Here is a 16,462-nt window from a genome sequence, read left to right as displayed (position 1 = left end):
TGGACCAGGATTCCCAAAGCAAGCACCATACAAAGCCTCAACTATTGAGCTGCAGCCCTTTGTGAAGGGCTGAGATGAATGTCAATAAAAAAGCATGTGTTTTAATCTGAGCCCTTCACAAAAACTTTGAAAGAAAGCTCGCCCGGTGAAATTATTATATATGGTGAAAGGCGTTAAAACAATAAGGCCCTCGTACGGTGGAGGAACCACCCTTGATATTTGATCCAACAGCAGCTTCTGAAAAAGTCAGCTACTGTTGGATTAAATATCAAGGGTGGTAGATGAGCTACATTTTTACAGTGGCAATCATCGTTATTTCTGCAAAACGCACGGTGAATTATTTCTGAAGTTGGTCAGAAATAGGGTTTTTCCGTAAGTTAATTGGCTTTTGCATTGAGATGCCCTATCTTTTTCTTTCACAGTCCCAAAAGAACTGTGTTGGGGGGTTTTGCCGTGCCTTCAAATCGCGAGAGCTGATGCCTGCGCTTTTAAAACCCTAGCGGTATTCTTCTCGTTGATCTACCCGCTTCATCTCTTCCTTTATTTTTTCAATCGAAATCTAGGGTTTATTTTAGGGTTAGGGTTTCTTCAGATCTGCTGGTTTTTCATTCTTCTTTATATATCATTTCTTTTGTGTCAAATCATAGATAATTCTTTATTCAATATAAAAAAAAAGCGATGCTTTGATGTGTATACAGTGTAGTCAATACATATTATCGTTGCGAATGGGTACATGAAAATGTTTAGATTTAATTGAGTGGAGGAAAAAAAAATTAGAAGCCATGTTGATATTTTTTACTAATTGATTTGGAACAGCCATTTTTTAATATAGGCATTCCTGTTTTTTTTTTTTTTTTTGAATGGTTATAGGCATTCCTGTTTCTATCTTTAACTTCTCAATTATGAACAACCTGTTGGTTTCTATATTATTTTTTTCTTATTGGGGTTTATCATAGGTTATGCACTGGGTATTTCTTGGAGACACCTATGGTTTGCCCCTAAAAATACAGGGCATGTTTCTCATTTAGCACGTCGAGTGCTGTTTTTAAACGTACTCATTTGACTGGTACATGCTTTTCTCAGAGAATTTCCCAGTTACATAGACTAACTTCGTGAATCTACATAGACTAACTTCGTGAACCTTCATACCGATTTCATGAATCAGTCAATGTTGCATCAGTACAGATACGATTGTCGGAATCCGACATGGGTATCGAGTGTCAGATTCAACAAACCTCAAAAAGAACAATTGGTGGATTCGCCAAATTATTTTAATCACATGAGTTTTTGACGCTCGAGCTCATAAACACTTTACTCATTTTAATAAGTTAAGTTGATATAATATTTTATTTCCATTTTAGGAACTTAATATTAGGATGGGTAAAACTTAAAACATATGGTAATTGTAAAGTTGTGGTGGTAGTATTCAGAAACAACAGATAAAAGAGATCTAGAAGTGTCTCATAGAATCTTGAAGTATTGGAATCCGAGACATGTCCGACATGGATTCTTCCCCCATTTAGAAGAATCCATATAACAGTGCCTGATAGATACGAATTACATTCAATATACCCTGTTAGAGGGTGAGGAATATTAAGTCTGGATTTATGAGTGTTAAGGTCAATGCAGATAATTGGAGCACGACCTGATATCCAGAAAGAAATTCTGTCAGATTACCAAATCTCTCTTTACAAATTGTGCTTCTATGATCTATCAAAAACCTTGCAATTGATTTGAATATTATCTTGAAGTTGAGACAAATATGTGACACTAGTGAAAGGGTTCACAAAGTTGCTTGGCAGAATTGCAAAATTCCAATTTGTGAAATTCTGAACTTGAAAAAGGCATGAAACAGCGTTGAACTAAGTTTCTGGTTGAGGTTGCTCTTGGAAATTGGATTTTCATGCCCCAAGTCCCGTGCTTCTATTGTTGAATTTTTTTTCATTAATTTATTTTTTGTTGGTTATATGTCGCTTTTCATTCTTTTTTTTCCCCTATGTGCTTCAATTGCTTCTCGGATTTATTGTGGCTTAAGCTGTAGAAGTCATTGCAGTGTCTTCTAGGTTAGTTACACTTGTTATTGAGAACGTGATTGGAGAACAAATATGGCTACAAAGGTGGAGCAGGTGTCTTCTGTTGAACCTCGCCGTACTTCAATGTCTACATCATCTGCAGTATCACCTATTAATCCTAAGGTCTCTAAGTTTGGAGCAAAATCTGGATTTGTTATACCAAAGAATAAATTATCAGGATCCATGGTCCCCATTTTTCGAGGTGGTGGAAAGGTAGAGGCTAGTGATACCGCCGAGGAAGAAATTAAACAGGTTCAGAGGAAAACAAAGTGGAGCATTGATCCGACACAAGATGCTGCTGTGAGACGAGGAAGAGCCTTGGCATATCAGGTATGGTAGGGACAGTTGTGAATTACTTCCAGCATACATTTTGTTCTTTGACAATTTTTGTTTATCTTTAAGGCCATTGTGATTTACATAACTTGTGAGTCATGACTATATAATTTCACTTGACTCTTTTGCTTATCTGGCTGCCCCACACTATACTGGTTTACATGTAGCTGTCTGTTTTTCCATTTGTCCCATTAAACTTTTAGAGATGGGTATGAGCATTTATAGCTCCTATTTGGAAAGGAAGTCAATTGCTCCACCTATGACAATTGAACATTTCCTTTTCCCATTGGGTGCTAAAATGTCAGTATCTTCCTTGTGATTTCTCACATGGAAGCTTCCCATTCCAGGTGGCATTAAGTGATATTACTACCTGTGTGGTGGTACAAATTTTGAGCAGACTCGAGTGGAGCAAATAACACGGCAGATGAAATATGGAGCTTTGGAGAGTGGAGATGATCACGGCTCGCAGTCACCCACCGGGATTCCAAATCAAGATTCATCTAATCACCAGATTGACAATGAGGTATGGCTTTGGTAGATATTGAATCAAGCAAGTAGCAGCTATTATATTTTGTGCTGATGAGTGACATAGGTGTTTTTTTTTTTTGCTGTCATCCATATGAAAAGTTTTGATTTCTTAAACATTCTACTCATCTTCTACAGCTGCAAACGTTTGAACTACTGGAATTGGAAAGGCGGGAAGCCATTGGTATGGTCAAAAGCATATGCTGAATCTTTCTATTGACATGTTTGTTCGAAAGTCGCTGTCTATAGTATGCTGTAATTGTAACTTTGGATACTCAGGTGAAATATTACGGTTGAATCCCAGTTACAAGGCCCCACCTGATTACAAGCCATTGCTGAAAGAGGCCAGAGTTCCTATTCCTGTAAGTGCTGATGTTGCCATACTGGAACTCTTTTAAATTATTTCCTTTTGTTTTCACCATTTTCATGTCTCAATTGCGAAAATAAATGAAACCTATCAGCTTTAGTAAGTTACTCTCGTTATGGTTTGTGGCTTAAAATAACAAAGTTTGGTAACATTTACCGGGTGATTAGAAGAGTATTGAAATTCGGAAGGGATTAGAATTGAATGGTTAGAATTGGATACCTTAGAACTTAAAAGTGTAGTGTTTTTTTTTTTTTTTTTGAATGATTGCCCATTTTATTCCAAAACAAGACTGAGGTCTGTCAAAATACAACAGGAGTAAAACGAGAAAAAATAGAGGACAAAGGACAAATACAAGCAATTGAGGGTCAAGGAGGAAGAGAGTCAAGCAAAGCCAATGATTCTTTCGACACTCCATCTCTAGCGAGGCTATCGGCCACCTTATTAGCCGAGCGACGAACGTTCTTGAACTCAAATGTAGAAGATCTCATCCAATCGAAAATCTCGTCAAAATATCCATCGTATCTCCAAGGGTGATTTTGCAACCCTCGGAGCCACTTAATCACATCCATGGAATCCCCTTTAATGATCACATTATCCATTCTATCCCTTGCCAATAATCTGAAACACTGATGTGCTGTGCGCACCTGTAAACCCCTAAATATAGTTGTTTTTTTTTTTTTGAATGTTAACAGATTTCATTGAAGGGAAGACTGAGAAAGTCGTGCGAAATTACAAGAGGAAAAAAGAAAGAAAATAAAGAAGAAAATATAGTTGTTTGCTAGGTAAGTTATTTAATAGCTAGAAAGAAATTTAGATTTTTACGGCATTTAATTAAATAACATAGGGTTACCATATACACTTGTAAGGCATTTATTTAAATAACATAGGGGTACCGTGTTTTCCTACTATATATAGATGCATCGATATTTAATAACTATAGAGATATTTACATTCATAAGATAGTTTTTTTTTTTTTGAAATATTAATATATTGAAAGAAGGAACCGAGAAGGTTCACAAAATACAAAGAAAAGGAAAATATACATTCATAAGATAGTTAATAGCAGTATATATATATATATATATATATATATATATATATAGAGAGAGAGAGAGAGAGAGAGAGAGAGAGAGAGAGAGAGAACATTAATTCTCGCCGGATAACATTTAATGGGTTTGCGGGTGTTTATTGATGCATCGACGGTTTGTGGTTTCTTCAAAAGCCGGAAACTTTTCTGTTTACGGAAACCTACTAAGGATGCCATGCTGGAGATTTTTTACCCTATATGAGGCAGTGTATTCTCAAGCGGCAAGTTTGCCCATTGAACTTAGCAATCCTCACACACACATATCACACTTGAATAATGACTCCAATAAGATGAAATTGATTGTCATTTGAGGCATGGAGCTAAACTTGAGAACACCATCTATCCGTCCAGAGTTCAGACAATTAGGGCCCCTGGCATATTTATGACATTCTGAATTCTAAAATTCATCTACGAATCCTCTCTTTTGAAGTCAAATTTTCCAGCTATTCTAAAGTCTACTTTCGATAAAAGTCTGACTTCTCCACTATTACTCAACATGGTTAAGTTTCAGTAAGATTTTCTGTATGATGGTTGTTTATCACCATTTCAACATCACATAAAAAATTTCAAAGCTTGAACTTTACAGGAGATAACTAGTACCCTCCAATGTGTTTTTACAATAGCACTTGTTTCTTATCATCTTTGCAGCTTAAAGCATATCCGGGGTACAATTTTATTGGTCTAATATTGGGTCCTGAAAGCAATACTCAAAAGCGACTTGAAGAGGTGAGCAATCCTCCATTTGGAACAGGTTCCTAAAAGTTTCTATTTGCTGAGCTTATTTGCCTGCATTTAGATGGCTTTTTTTGTGGATTTTCTTATTAAACTATGAAGTGCATTCCGTTTTTTATATCTCTATTTTAATAAACCAGGAAACTGGAGCTAAAATTCAAGTTCATGGCACTAAGGTGGGTACAGGAGAGAAGGTAATACATCTGTTACATACTCGTGGGCATTATTTCTTAATACTGAGTATTAATAATAAAAATATGTGAATGACATGCTATTGTGTCGGCATCTATCTCCAACCTGACATGTAGAATCTGACCGAGTAGAAATAGGATTTTCCATTCAGTAGGCTTTATTAGAGAGGTGGTTCAATTAAATAGATAGAAATTCATGGTTTTTATGATAGATTATGACTTTTGTTCCTGTTGATAGTTCCATCTTTTCTAGGGGTGCAACTCGGTTTGGGTTCAACCCAAACCCGTCGGGTTCAACCTGAAAAAATCACGGGTCGAGGACGGGTTGACCCAACCTGCATCAAAACCTGACATTTTTTTTTAAAATTTTGTTTTCTATTTTTCTATTTTGTTTTTTTTAGAACATAAAACCTAGAGGAGGAAGATATCACCATAACCGGGTCAACCCTACTCAACCTGACCCGAATTGGGTTCAGGTAAGGTTCGGGTTCGGGTTGAGACCTTAATTTTCGGGTCGGGTCAGGTTAGCCTTCATCGAGTTGAGAGTCGGTCGGGTCAGGTTTGGGTTGACTGTTTAGAGTTTCGGGTTGGGTTCAGGTTGGCTTCAACCCGAACCGACCCGACCCGAGTTGCACCCCTAGTCTTTTATTCTTTTTTACATTTGTGCTACTTAAATGCCAATTTGGTTTACATGCTCTTGTGACTTGATGGTAAGTTTCTCAATATCTTTTATCTCTTATTTTCGTTTTCTTTTCTCTTTTGTGGACCACTATATATTTGCTTATAGGGGTGTAAACTAGCCGAGCTTGGCCAGGCTCGGCTCGGCTCGTTAAGATCAAAGACTCGGCTCGGGCTCGGCTCGGCTCGGCTCGGCTCGGCTCGTTAAGATCAAAGACTAGGCTCGGGCTCGGCTCGGCTCGGCCAGGCTCGCGAGCCGCTTGCGAGCTTTATCGAGCTTGGGTTTATCGAGTTTCGCACATGTCAAAGCTTGGTAGCAAAAGCACAAAAAAAAAGTAATCATTACACAGAGAAAAGTAAAATAGCTGATTTATATAGTTTAAAATGAAAAATTACGAAGAAAAGGTAGTATGTTATGACAATTAATAAAAAAATACCAAAAAATGTTGAAAGTTATGACAATTACAGGAAAAATTAATTTCGAACCGTTTGATTTGCGATGATGTTGACAAGACATATCTACCCTCGGTACGTTATTTTTGCTTTTTGCAGATTATGTTGACTTTACGAGCTTTAACGAGCCGAGCCGAGCCTGGCCTAACTCGGGCTCGGCTCGTTAAGCTTAACGAGCCGGCTCGGCTCGGCTCGTTAAGGATTCGAGCCAAGCTCGAGCGAGCCTCCGAGCCCGAGCCAAAATTGACACCCCTATTTGCTTAACCATTTGGCTTTTAGTCCTGTTCAAACGTGTTCATGACTAACCAACTTAAGAATTACGCTGCAAGTGGTATATGTAAAAGTGGAAGTGGGGAATTGGGGGTGCAAAGTTGGGGATCTATAGGGAAGCTAGCTTCAGGGTCGAATGTTATGAAGACCAAGATTTAAGGAAAAGTAGTGTAAAAGTAAACATAAAAAAAAAAATGAGATACAGAGAGAAGTTGCTTTTATCAGATGACAGAAATAAGACAGTGATTCAATATCTACAACTTTCATCCCTTGCACTATTTTATTTTCAATCTGATTAATCCCCTTATTCTATGTACTACTTGTTTTATTTATCCGTTACATGTGGTGGAAGCAAAGGTCTTGAGATATATGTGACCTTTTTTTTTTATAATTCATATCCAGATGGAAATTACTCAGGCAGACGGGGATGAAGCTCAAGTTTCGTATGAAGAGCTCTATGTCCATGTTTCTGCGGACACATTTGAGAAAGTTGATGCTGCCGTTGCCCTAATTGAACTACTGGTCACCCCAGTATCTGTGAGTACACTCTGCCAAAATATGTGCAATAAGACCCCTTCCAGTTTTATTTAAGGCTTATACTGCATTTCCCTTATCCTTTATTTAGGTGAATTCTGTGGCTGTTTCAACAACTTTGACTTCAATTACTGGGGATAATGTGAATGTGCTTGATCCAAGTCATGGTTCAACTACCAGTTATATGATTCCTACAGTTAATCAAGGTGCGGTGCAACCAATGGTCAGGATTGCACAATCTGGTCCTCCACGGGTTCAGTTTCAGCCTTACCGAGGTCCTTGGCTCCAACTTGGTCCACCTCAGGCTCCAATGCGCCCTCCCTCTGGCTTCATCCCACCTCCCAGTAATTCGATTCGGTTTCATACATCACCGATCAATCTTTTTAACCCACCTCCATTTTTTGGGGGCCGACCTCCTGCTCCCACTGGATTTGGCTTAGTCCCTAGGAACCCATCCCTCGGACAACAGCCACCCATGCAAGCTTTGCAGCGACCTTACATGCCTGAAACACGGCCATTGAATCAAGCCATCCCATCCCAAAATCATCCAATGCTGGGCCAACAGACCTCACCAACATATCCATCTTTACTAGCCCGGCCTAGTTCTTCCATACAAGTTGCATTCTCTTCTTCCCAACCAATGCCAATAGGACCATCACAACCTTCAAGACCTCCAATGCCACAACCAGTGCCCACAACTCCATCAGGGTCACCTTCCAATTGGCCATTAAGATCTGCACCTCCAGTCAGTCCGTCTCCCATAAGGCCGGCCAATATGATGCAGATGGGCCCCCCATCAGTTCGACCTCAGGGACCTCACTCAGCAGTTCAACAATCTGCCACCTTTGGTTCAGTAGCTCCTCAATCAAATATGACAACAAATGTAGTTAGTAGACCTCTGGCAATGAATTCGGGTCCTCTACCAGCCTTTCCTCCTCGGCCTTCTACTCCCCAGTTACCTACTACACCACCAGTTAACCATTCAGCTGCTTTTCCTTATGCCCCACCGCTTGTTGGAGTTCGTCCTGCACCACCATTAACATCTCCATCCATTTCTGCACCAGTGATGGTGTCAATTTCTATTGGACCCTCACCTGGACAAACACTGTTACCTTCACCAGCACCAAGACCACTGCACATACCGGCATCGGTCCCAGGACCTACACAGGCTCCTCTACAAGCATTTTCTCAAGCCCCAGTTCTGGTAAATACACCACCACCAGTCCAATCTTCTTTATCCATGGCACCGGTGCAGCCAATAATGGCACGTCCACAATTACCAATTCCATCACCAAACCCAGGTCAGCCATCAGTACCAGTGCCACCACAAGTGCAATCTGCATCACCACCAAGTTTCTCTCCCATAAAACCGCCAATGACAAGTTCAGTGAGTGTTCAACCCATTGCCGCTCCAAAACCTAAGCATCCAAGCTCTGGCGATTTCACTTTTCAGCCTCTCAGAACCCAGGTTGTACCTAGGCCCAGCAACCAAACTGTGGCTCAAACTACTGCAATGCCACCCCTACCAGCAATTCAGCCACCTAGTGCACCTCAGGCCCCATCTTTCCGTCCAGCTTTGAACAATTCAGCCCCACAGATGGGCATGCCAGGTTTTCAAAGGCCTCAAGCTTCTAGCCAAATGGGTCAACCTCAAGCTCCAGCCCCACCACCATCTCCTGGTTCACTCGTTCACTTTCCTAGTAATCCCCGACCACCGCCTGGACTTCCATCATTTCCTAACACTCACCCTTCTACGCCTGCAAATCCAACACATCAAATGGGACCCCCAAGCTTTTTGTCAGGTCCTCGAGGACCCAATCTACCTGGTTCTTTGCCCATCCGACCAGGAAATTTGCAGCTGTTACATCATAATCAGCTGCCTCCGACAAACCGACCTGGAGGCCTTATGATGCCAAATCAACAGTTAGGTAACAGCCTCGGTTATGCATCTGGAAAACCCACTCACCGTCCCTCTGGAGCAAACCAAATTTACGACCCATTTTCACCCACTTCAATTTCTGGGCATCCGCAACAGGGAGATGATCCGGCTAAGGCAAGAAAACAGGAGACGGATCCTGAGTATGAAGATCTGATGGCTTCCGTGGGGGTGAAATGAATATGCTCGTTTCAACTTGTTGGCAAAGGTGGTTTTAGATTGTGAATGACACAGAGGAAGTGAGGATTTTAGAAAGAAAAGGTAGTCTCTCCTGGCAAACTTAAATTTGTGGAAAGAGCCCGAAATAAGTTAGGCCTAAGTAGGGCTTATTGTTCACATCTTTCGAAAGGAACAGTGTTACCATGCAGTTCTAATTCATTTTCTTTTTTGGTTCGCTTTAACTTGGAATCCTGAGAGCTGTAGCTTAGAGAAGTTTCTTATAAGTTTGTACTTATCTCATTGATTACAACTCATATTTCTTACTTTGCTCAATGTTGCTATCTCATCAGCAATTCACTTTTTGTGTAGAGGCTGAGATTGAACACACATGGGTTTATGTAAGCCACCCACAGCTCATCTACTTTTTTAGGGCTCCTTGTTTACCACTTCTATCACCCTACCTGGAATTGGCCCATATGTTTTGTGGTAGAAAAATCACATGAAATCGGATGGTTCTCTCCCTGGTTTAACAGTTGGAAAAATAATCATGTTCAACAGGAATAGTCAATTTCTGTAACTGTGCGTATTGGGGCCATTCTATAGTTGTGTGCCACCAGATGAACTTCCCAAGAGGTCACATAAGTGGACATTTGGCAGGACACGCTCGGCCAATTTTTCTTTCTTGAACAAAGAAAATTTTCTGAGAATGACCAAGGGGCCCTTTGGATTACCCTAAAACTTTTTGCATGCTGTCCTGTCTGCATATAATCCAATATGTAAATACTGGTTATAAGAGTCTCGTAACTTTCTTCGAATACCTCCTTGCTGTACTTGTATGAGACAATGATCGGGGCTCAGAATCATCCATCATGTCAAGCTCATTGTGATGCGGTAACTTGAAATTCCTAAAACAACGAAAGAAAACTATCCAACTTCAAATTGGGTTGGAATTCTTCGCAACTTTTCAAGAGCATTAATGTGCAGATTTCTACCCGAGTTAATAAAATCAACACGGTAGATAGGCTCAAGAGGAGCAAAATCCCACTAGCAAACAGATGCATCCTTTGCTCCACATTCATCCATTACAAGCGCACCATATATGGTCTCAGGTGTACTACTGGTTTGGCTTTCTGTGGGTAGCAATGAACTCCATCAAGAATCTTCTATTGAGTTGGAACATGAAATGTCTTGGCTCATTGGGAAGAGCACTTTAGTGTATCATCCCCTATGCGGTATTGTGGGAGATTTGGTTGGAAAGGAATGTCCAGACTTTCGAAAAAAAAAAGTCTTCATCTTCGATTGTGCTAGCTTGGAAGATAAGAGTCAGCGTGGCAAATTGGACTAGGCAAGATAGTGCCTATTGGGGTTACATGACAATATATTTTAAGGAATTGGAACATGGCGGATTTCGTTCCAAAGGAAAAGAGGATACTGATTTGGAGACCCCCTCCTCCTAATGTTTTCAAGCTCAATGTCGATAGTTGCTCCCTTGACAACCACTGCAAACCGGGAATCAAGGGGGTGTTTAGAGATAGTACTGACACCATCATCTCGTCTTCTTGCCAGTTAGAATAATAGACTCGACCAAAAAACAAATGTTCATGCTGTTCACTGCTGTACGAGCTTATTTAGGGACCAAATGCAAGACCGGCTAGAGGTAGAAGGGGGTTCTTCAAATGTCATTTATTCTGGGTTCTGTCTCGTCATTGACGTGAGTATGGAATTTCTTTTTATGCTATGAATATAGTTTATCTTTTTTCAAAAAAAGTTAGGTCAGTTAAGGTAGTTTTTTCAACTTAGTTACTTTCATATTTCCTTATGAGATGCAAATCCCACCCCAGTTAGTAATTTGAAGTAGCACAGAATGTGGTTTAGTCTATGTACTAGATAAGAAAATCCTCCATTGACTTGGGTCACATGATATTTGCTAATGTGGGCTTCACTGGTATAACAACTCTTACCAGGGCAGAGTTTCCAACATTATGAACCATCTCCCAGAATTTCTGAGCTATTAGACTTATAGCTTTTGCCTGTTAAACAAATTTTCTATTATAATTGATTATAAACTGTAAAAATAATCTCTACAGTAAATCCAGACTCAAATTATAGAGCTGAAAGAATTCAGAAGTGCAAATGTGAGAGATTTTATCATGGCAGTTCTCTTGTGAGTAGCTTAGATTTTCATGCCATCTGTATCTTTTTATGAGAACTGTAAGGTTTTTGCAAGATTGTTCTTTTTGCTTTCCCATGAACATAGTTATTCATTGAATGCATTGATTTTTCATTGTTTTCCTTCATGATTTTTTTTAAAAAATGGTTTTCTTCATGATCTTGCCCACTGAAGGATCAAAGATAGCCTTATTTAGGAATTGACGTCAACATAGGCAACCAATAAGAGATTAGATTCATTTTCTTTACCTTTTACATTTGCTTATTGGCTTTCCCGATCCCATCTCAACAGATGAAGCCAATCAAAAGCTCTGTGTTATAGTCTGTTAACCCAAATAGCAGATTAATTTCAGAACCAGACAGAGGTTAATGGCAACAACTCATATATGGGTAGCTAAATTTCAACAAAGTATGTTTGAAACAACAGGAGAAACTTGTATTCAAGATATTTACAGATGGAGCATATACAGAGAGGATCTTGAGAAATATAAGATTCAAATGGAGGCACCGGATCTAAGCACCCTCTCAAGCTTTTCAGCCTTTGCATAATCCTTGGCTGTAAGAGGGCCAGCAGGAAAAGCTGTGATCTCCACAATCAGGTGTGGTGTAGGGAGCTCATCAAACAGAGCTCTCACATTGTTACAACACACACTTTCTCCATGGGCACTTTCCCTCCTAATTTGACAACCCTACACACCCAAAACATTTCCAAATGAACAATCCATAGGTAGTGCTTAGTATCTCAGTAATGAGAAGAAAATTGGAAAAAGAAAAGAACTGCAAAGAGAAAGTCATCTAAAGAGAAATAATTAAATTTCCCTCCTGATTTGGCAACCCTACAAACCCAAAACATTTCCAAATGAACAATCCATAGGAAGTGCATAGTATGCCATTAATCACAAGAAAAAAATGGAAAAGGAAAAACTGTAATGAGAAGGTCATCTAAACAGAAATAATAGTTTTAACTTCTAAGTTGGAAAATTGAAAGACTAAGTGGAGCACCTTGTGAGAAGTGGCATCTCTGAAATGATCATCATCAGAGAGTAAGGCAGCAATGGCTTTGAGAAGGCGTCGACCTACGGATTTTGAAGGTACTCTGTAATTCCTCTTAAGAGTACCCTTTGTTGTGGGATGCCATTTGCTTACTAGTTTTCTTCTGTCACTAGATTCTTTTTCCTCTGATTAATCAAACGCAGAAGGGAATTAAATTTTGAAGCTGATATAATAAATTTTCATAATAATAGAAGCAACCACTAAAGGAGGAAAAGAAGTTCAAAACCTATCCTTAGTTTTAAAACTTCCAATATCAAAGAGTTTTTTGTGGATTCATAAATATACATGGCAAATTGCACAATTTATTAGGGGTTCTTTAAAATGAGTAAAGCAAATAAGTACAAGAAAATTAACCCAAGAACAAAACACTAAAAAGACAAAAATAAAGGGGGGAAACTTACAAACCTACTGATCTTCCTTGCATGCTCTCAAACCACTTTAAAAACCCCAAATCATCACTTTCTGTTTCTAGACCTGAAAGCAAATGAACAGATAAAATACCCATTAAATTCTAAAAAGGAAAAGAAAAAAAAGGGGATAAAAAGAAGACAGAAAAAAGAAAAAGAAAAAAATCCAAACCTGAGAGCAGGGGATTTGATTGAGAGCCAGCCAATCCTGCCTTGAGAAGAGCATAGAAAATGCAAATCCTTCCAGCCCACAACACAGGTCTTTCAAGCAAAGAAGCATGTAAGAGAGATGGGAACTTTCCTTTTCTGGGGTTGAATCTCCCCAGCTCCAATTTCTTTTGGGTTCTTATACTTTCCAAAGAGGGAAAGAGGGTTTTGGTTAAAGTAAACTTTCCTTTGATCTGGGTACTTTGGAAAGGTGTAGTAAGAGAAGTTTGTAGTAGAGAGAGAAGCATTTTCAGGCAGTTTCTAAAGGGAAATGGCTTTAATCTGGAGAGAGAGAGAGAGAGAGAGAGAGAGGGAGAGAGAGAGATTTATTGTGTGTAGATCTAGATGATGAAAAAGACTGCAAGGACGGGAGATTTTGGATAAAGTGGAGAGGAAATCACTATGCATAATTTTTAAAGAAGATGCTATGGATACAAAAGACTACAAAAATCAATGGTTTATCTTTCTTGGCGGAACCCTAACCTGCCGTTTTTGGATACATGGATTTTACAAGGGAAATGTTATCCCCTCAACCATGTTTTGGTATTTGCACAAACCCAGCTGTATTTTCTTCTTTAATTGGCTCCTGAGAGCTTTTTGGAAAATATAATAACCGTCTGGCAGCTCTTTAAATACTAACAGACAAGATGGTTTGCGAAAATATCAAAATATGGTTGCGCTGGTATCATTTCCCATTTTATAATCCTTGATTTTACAATACTAAAACCTGGTTTTACAATCCAGCTTTTAGCTTATAAAATCCAGGGTTTTACAATCATGGATTATAAAATCCTTCAAGATATAGGTAAAACAGTCCACTTTCTTAGGATCTTCCAGAGAGAGGAAGAAATCCCACTCCCTAATTTGGTGTACTAATTCACAAAAGCTCAGTTCAGTTGTTTTCCTAGGAAAGGAAAAGAAAATGTGTTCCGAGAATCTGACGTGGCATTAGGAAAAGAAATCTTGGGAATCTGTGCAGGAAAAGGTTTCCTTGGACTGTTCACTTGCGCAGGAAAAGGTTTCTAGGGAAACTGCTTACCCTTCTTTTTGCACTAGTTTCTCAAGGAAACGAAATCCGTGTGTTTTTTGTCGGAAATGAAATTCCTGAAGGGGGAGAAAATGGGCTTTTCCATGTCATTTTTTGACTTATTGCAGAAATTCCACATGTGTAATTCTATTTTCACTGGAAAGCAAGTGCACACCAGAGTTCTGTCTTGTCAAGGAAAAAAAGAGGTTGTTCTCCAGGGATTTGCTTTCCAGGGAACGCAAGTGAACAGAGCCAAAGGGAAGTGATACTTTCATCCCTTTTTTTCACTTAGGACATCCCCCTCTAATGTAAAAGAGTAGTCATAAAAACATCAGCTGTCCCAGGAAAAGAAGGGGAGAATATATCAGTTCTCATTCATAATATAAAAATTACCACGGATCAAAAGATTAGGATCATCCCCCTCTTTAGAAGGATTTTGTCATTTAATTAACCTGAGGTGGTTGTTATCTCTCACCTGCAAAAGTGAGCCGCGAAACAGCTTCCCAGGAAATTGCCTAGCAAATCCCTTATTAAAATAATAGTTTACAGAGTTTCAGAGGTTTTTAAGATAAAGAGGTTATGCACAAAAGAGTGAAAGGTTAATTGTACTCATAACTAATAATTTTCCATTATTAGTTTCTCTTATGCACACATTCTACACCATAGACCTTCTTTGACATAATGTCATGCTCACACTTAAGGGGGCATTTGAATGAGCTGATTTTGATTTGGCTAAAGTTATAAATTCACTAAAAGCTCAAGGGCCTCTTTTGATGCCACCAACACTGGTCGTTACTTACAATAAAAAATTATTTGCCTAGGAACAAAGAAGCTCTAAATAATCATCTGTTAGTCAATTATTGAGCAATTATTTAAGGGAAATGATATCTGCCCAAGGTGTTTCGATAAACAAGCGCTCCACTTGTTTGTCGTGTAGCATTTAAGGGGATTTCAGAGGATATTACAGTTCTCAAAAAGCTCTTTAAACCCTTAAAATACTACACGACAAACAAGTGGAGCGCATGTTTATTGAAACACTTGGCGCAGATATCATTTCCCTTATTTAATAAAGTAATACCTTCAATGAATGTGATAGAATTTCTTATTAGAAAGATTATTTTCTACCCCTACTGTAGCAACTTGACAATCACTATATACTGTAATTGCAGGAATCAGTTTATTTTCATATTGAAGTACTCGTTAGAAGATTTCTAAGTCATTCAACTTCATTTCTCTAAAGCAATGAACTCCAATTCTGTAGCAGATGAGGCCATGCAGGTTTGCGTCCTTAATTTTCAGGATTTCGTAGTTCTTCTTCGAGTGAATACATATCCACTCTTAAATTTTGTTTATAAAGCCGACATCCAGTTTGCATTATTGTTCCAGTACAACTGAATATTTAGAAAACTGAAGACCATAGTTTATATTATCTCTGAGACCCTGTTTGTTTTGGACTTTTAGAAGACCATAGTTTATATTATCTCTCAGACCTTGTTTGTTTTGGACTTTGAGAACTGATTGTTCGTTCAAAACAGATTGTTGGGCGTCCAATAATCAGTTTTGAACTCACAATCGTTTCTCAAAATCCAAAATAAATAAGGCCTAACATATCTTAACACCCTCACTAATACATTTCTTTTCCTTTTGTTTATCATATGAGATCTAGCATGCTCATCAACTTCCTAATTATTTGTGTTAGATTATCATAACATGCAATCTAAATCTACTTATGCTAATTAGAATAACACCACCATCTTTTCTTGACATATTTCAAAATTAGTTCCATAAAATTTTCCAGGTGTCTCGATTTGAGAAGCCCTGATTCAATCTTGTAAATCCAAAATCTAAGATTAGATATTCTTTGCCTTAAGAACTTAAGTTTTTGGATCTCTGGAAATGTATAGCAATGAACTGATAATATCTAGAAAGATGATCTCTAGTATTCAAATGAAATGTTTTGTCACTAATCAGGATGTCATTGTAGACAAATTTGATGATTGAACAACTAAAACGGTGGGATTTGCTAGGCAATTTCACTTCTCACTTTTGCAGGAGAGAACAGCCACACAGGTTCACGTTTTAGCAGATTTTGTCTTATTCATTTAATTCATCTGAGGTGGCTGTTATCTCTTGCAAAAGTGAGCCATGAAATGTCTTTCCACGAAATTACCTAGCAAATCCCTAAAACAGTACCTACCAAGGTTGCCAGAGCGGGAATCGAAGGCTTCCAGGGAAGAATCCTGCTTCCATGGTACCTACTAC

At 38.8% G+C, this 16,462-nt stretch overlaps 2 protein-coding genes across 4 annotated transcripts; one reads left to right on the top strand and one right to left on the bottom strand.

Moving 5' to 3' along the window:
- The first annotated feature begins 483 nt into the window (after window positions 1-483).
- Window positions 484-9,705, top strand: LOC143877879 (RNA-binding KH domain-containing protein). Of its 3 annotated transcripts, none has more exons than XM_077380180.1 (9): window positions 484-502; window positions 2,054-2,402; window positions 2,803-2,928; window positions 3,069-3,114; window positions 3,210-3,292; window positions 5,033-5,110; window positions 5,257-5,292; window positions 7,111-7,245; window positions 7,334-9,705. In XM_077380180.1, exons 2-9 carry the CDS (start codon window positions 2,106-2,108, stop codon window positions 9,356-9,358), a joined length of 2,826 nt encoding a protein of 941 aa, XP_077236295.1. In that variant the 5' UTR covers window positions 484-502; window positions 2,054-2,105; the 3' UTR covers window positions 9,359-9,705. The 3 variants fall into 3 exon arrangements, with proteins under 3 accessions (XP_077236295.1, XP_077236294.1, XP_077236296.1); XM_077380179.1 differs by having other exon boundaries at window positions 5,257-5,310; XM_077380181.1 differs by lacking the exon at window positions 484-502 and having other exon boundaries at window positions 2,265-2,402; window positions 2,753-2,928; window positions 5,257-5,310.
- Window positions 9,706-11,872: 2,167 nt separating this feature from the next.
- Window positions 11,873-13,765, bottom strand: LOC143876815 (6,7-dimethyl-8-ribityllumazine synthase). Its single transcript, XM_077378509.1, has 4 exons — window positions 13,139-13,765; window positions 12,965-13,033; window positions 12,509-12,684; window positions 11,873-12,195 (listed from the first exon to the last, which is right to left on the bottom strand). The coding sequence occupies exons 1-4, from the start codon at window positions 13,419-13,421 to the stop codon at window positions 12,001-12,003; spliced, it is 723 nt and encodes a 240-aa protein (XP_077234624.1). The 5' UTR covers window positions 13,422-13,765; the 3' UTR covers window positions 11,873-12,000.
- Between the last annotated feature and the right edge of the window lie 2,697 nt (window positions 13,766-16,462).

Source organism: Tasmannia lanceolata, unplaced genomic scaffold, assembly GCF_043159265.1.
Source record: "Tasmannia lanceolata isolate RefF3 unplaced genomic scaffold, GAP_Taslan_0.1 ptg000005l, whole genome shotgun sequence".
Classification (NCBI taxonomy): domain Eukaryota; kingdom Viridiplantae; phylum Streptophyta; class Magnoliopsida; order Canellales; family Winteraceae; genus Tasmannia; species Tasmannia lanceolata.
The sequence above is the reverse complement of the archived record's forward strand: the minus strand, read 5'-3'. Positions and strand labels throughout refer to the sequence as shown.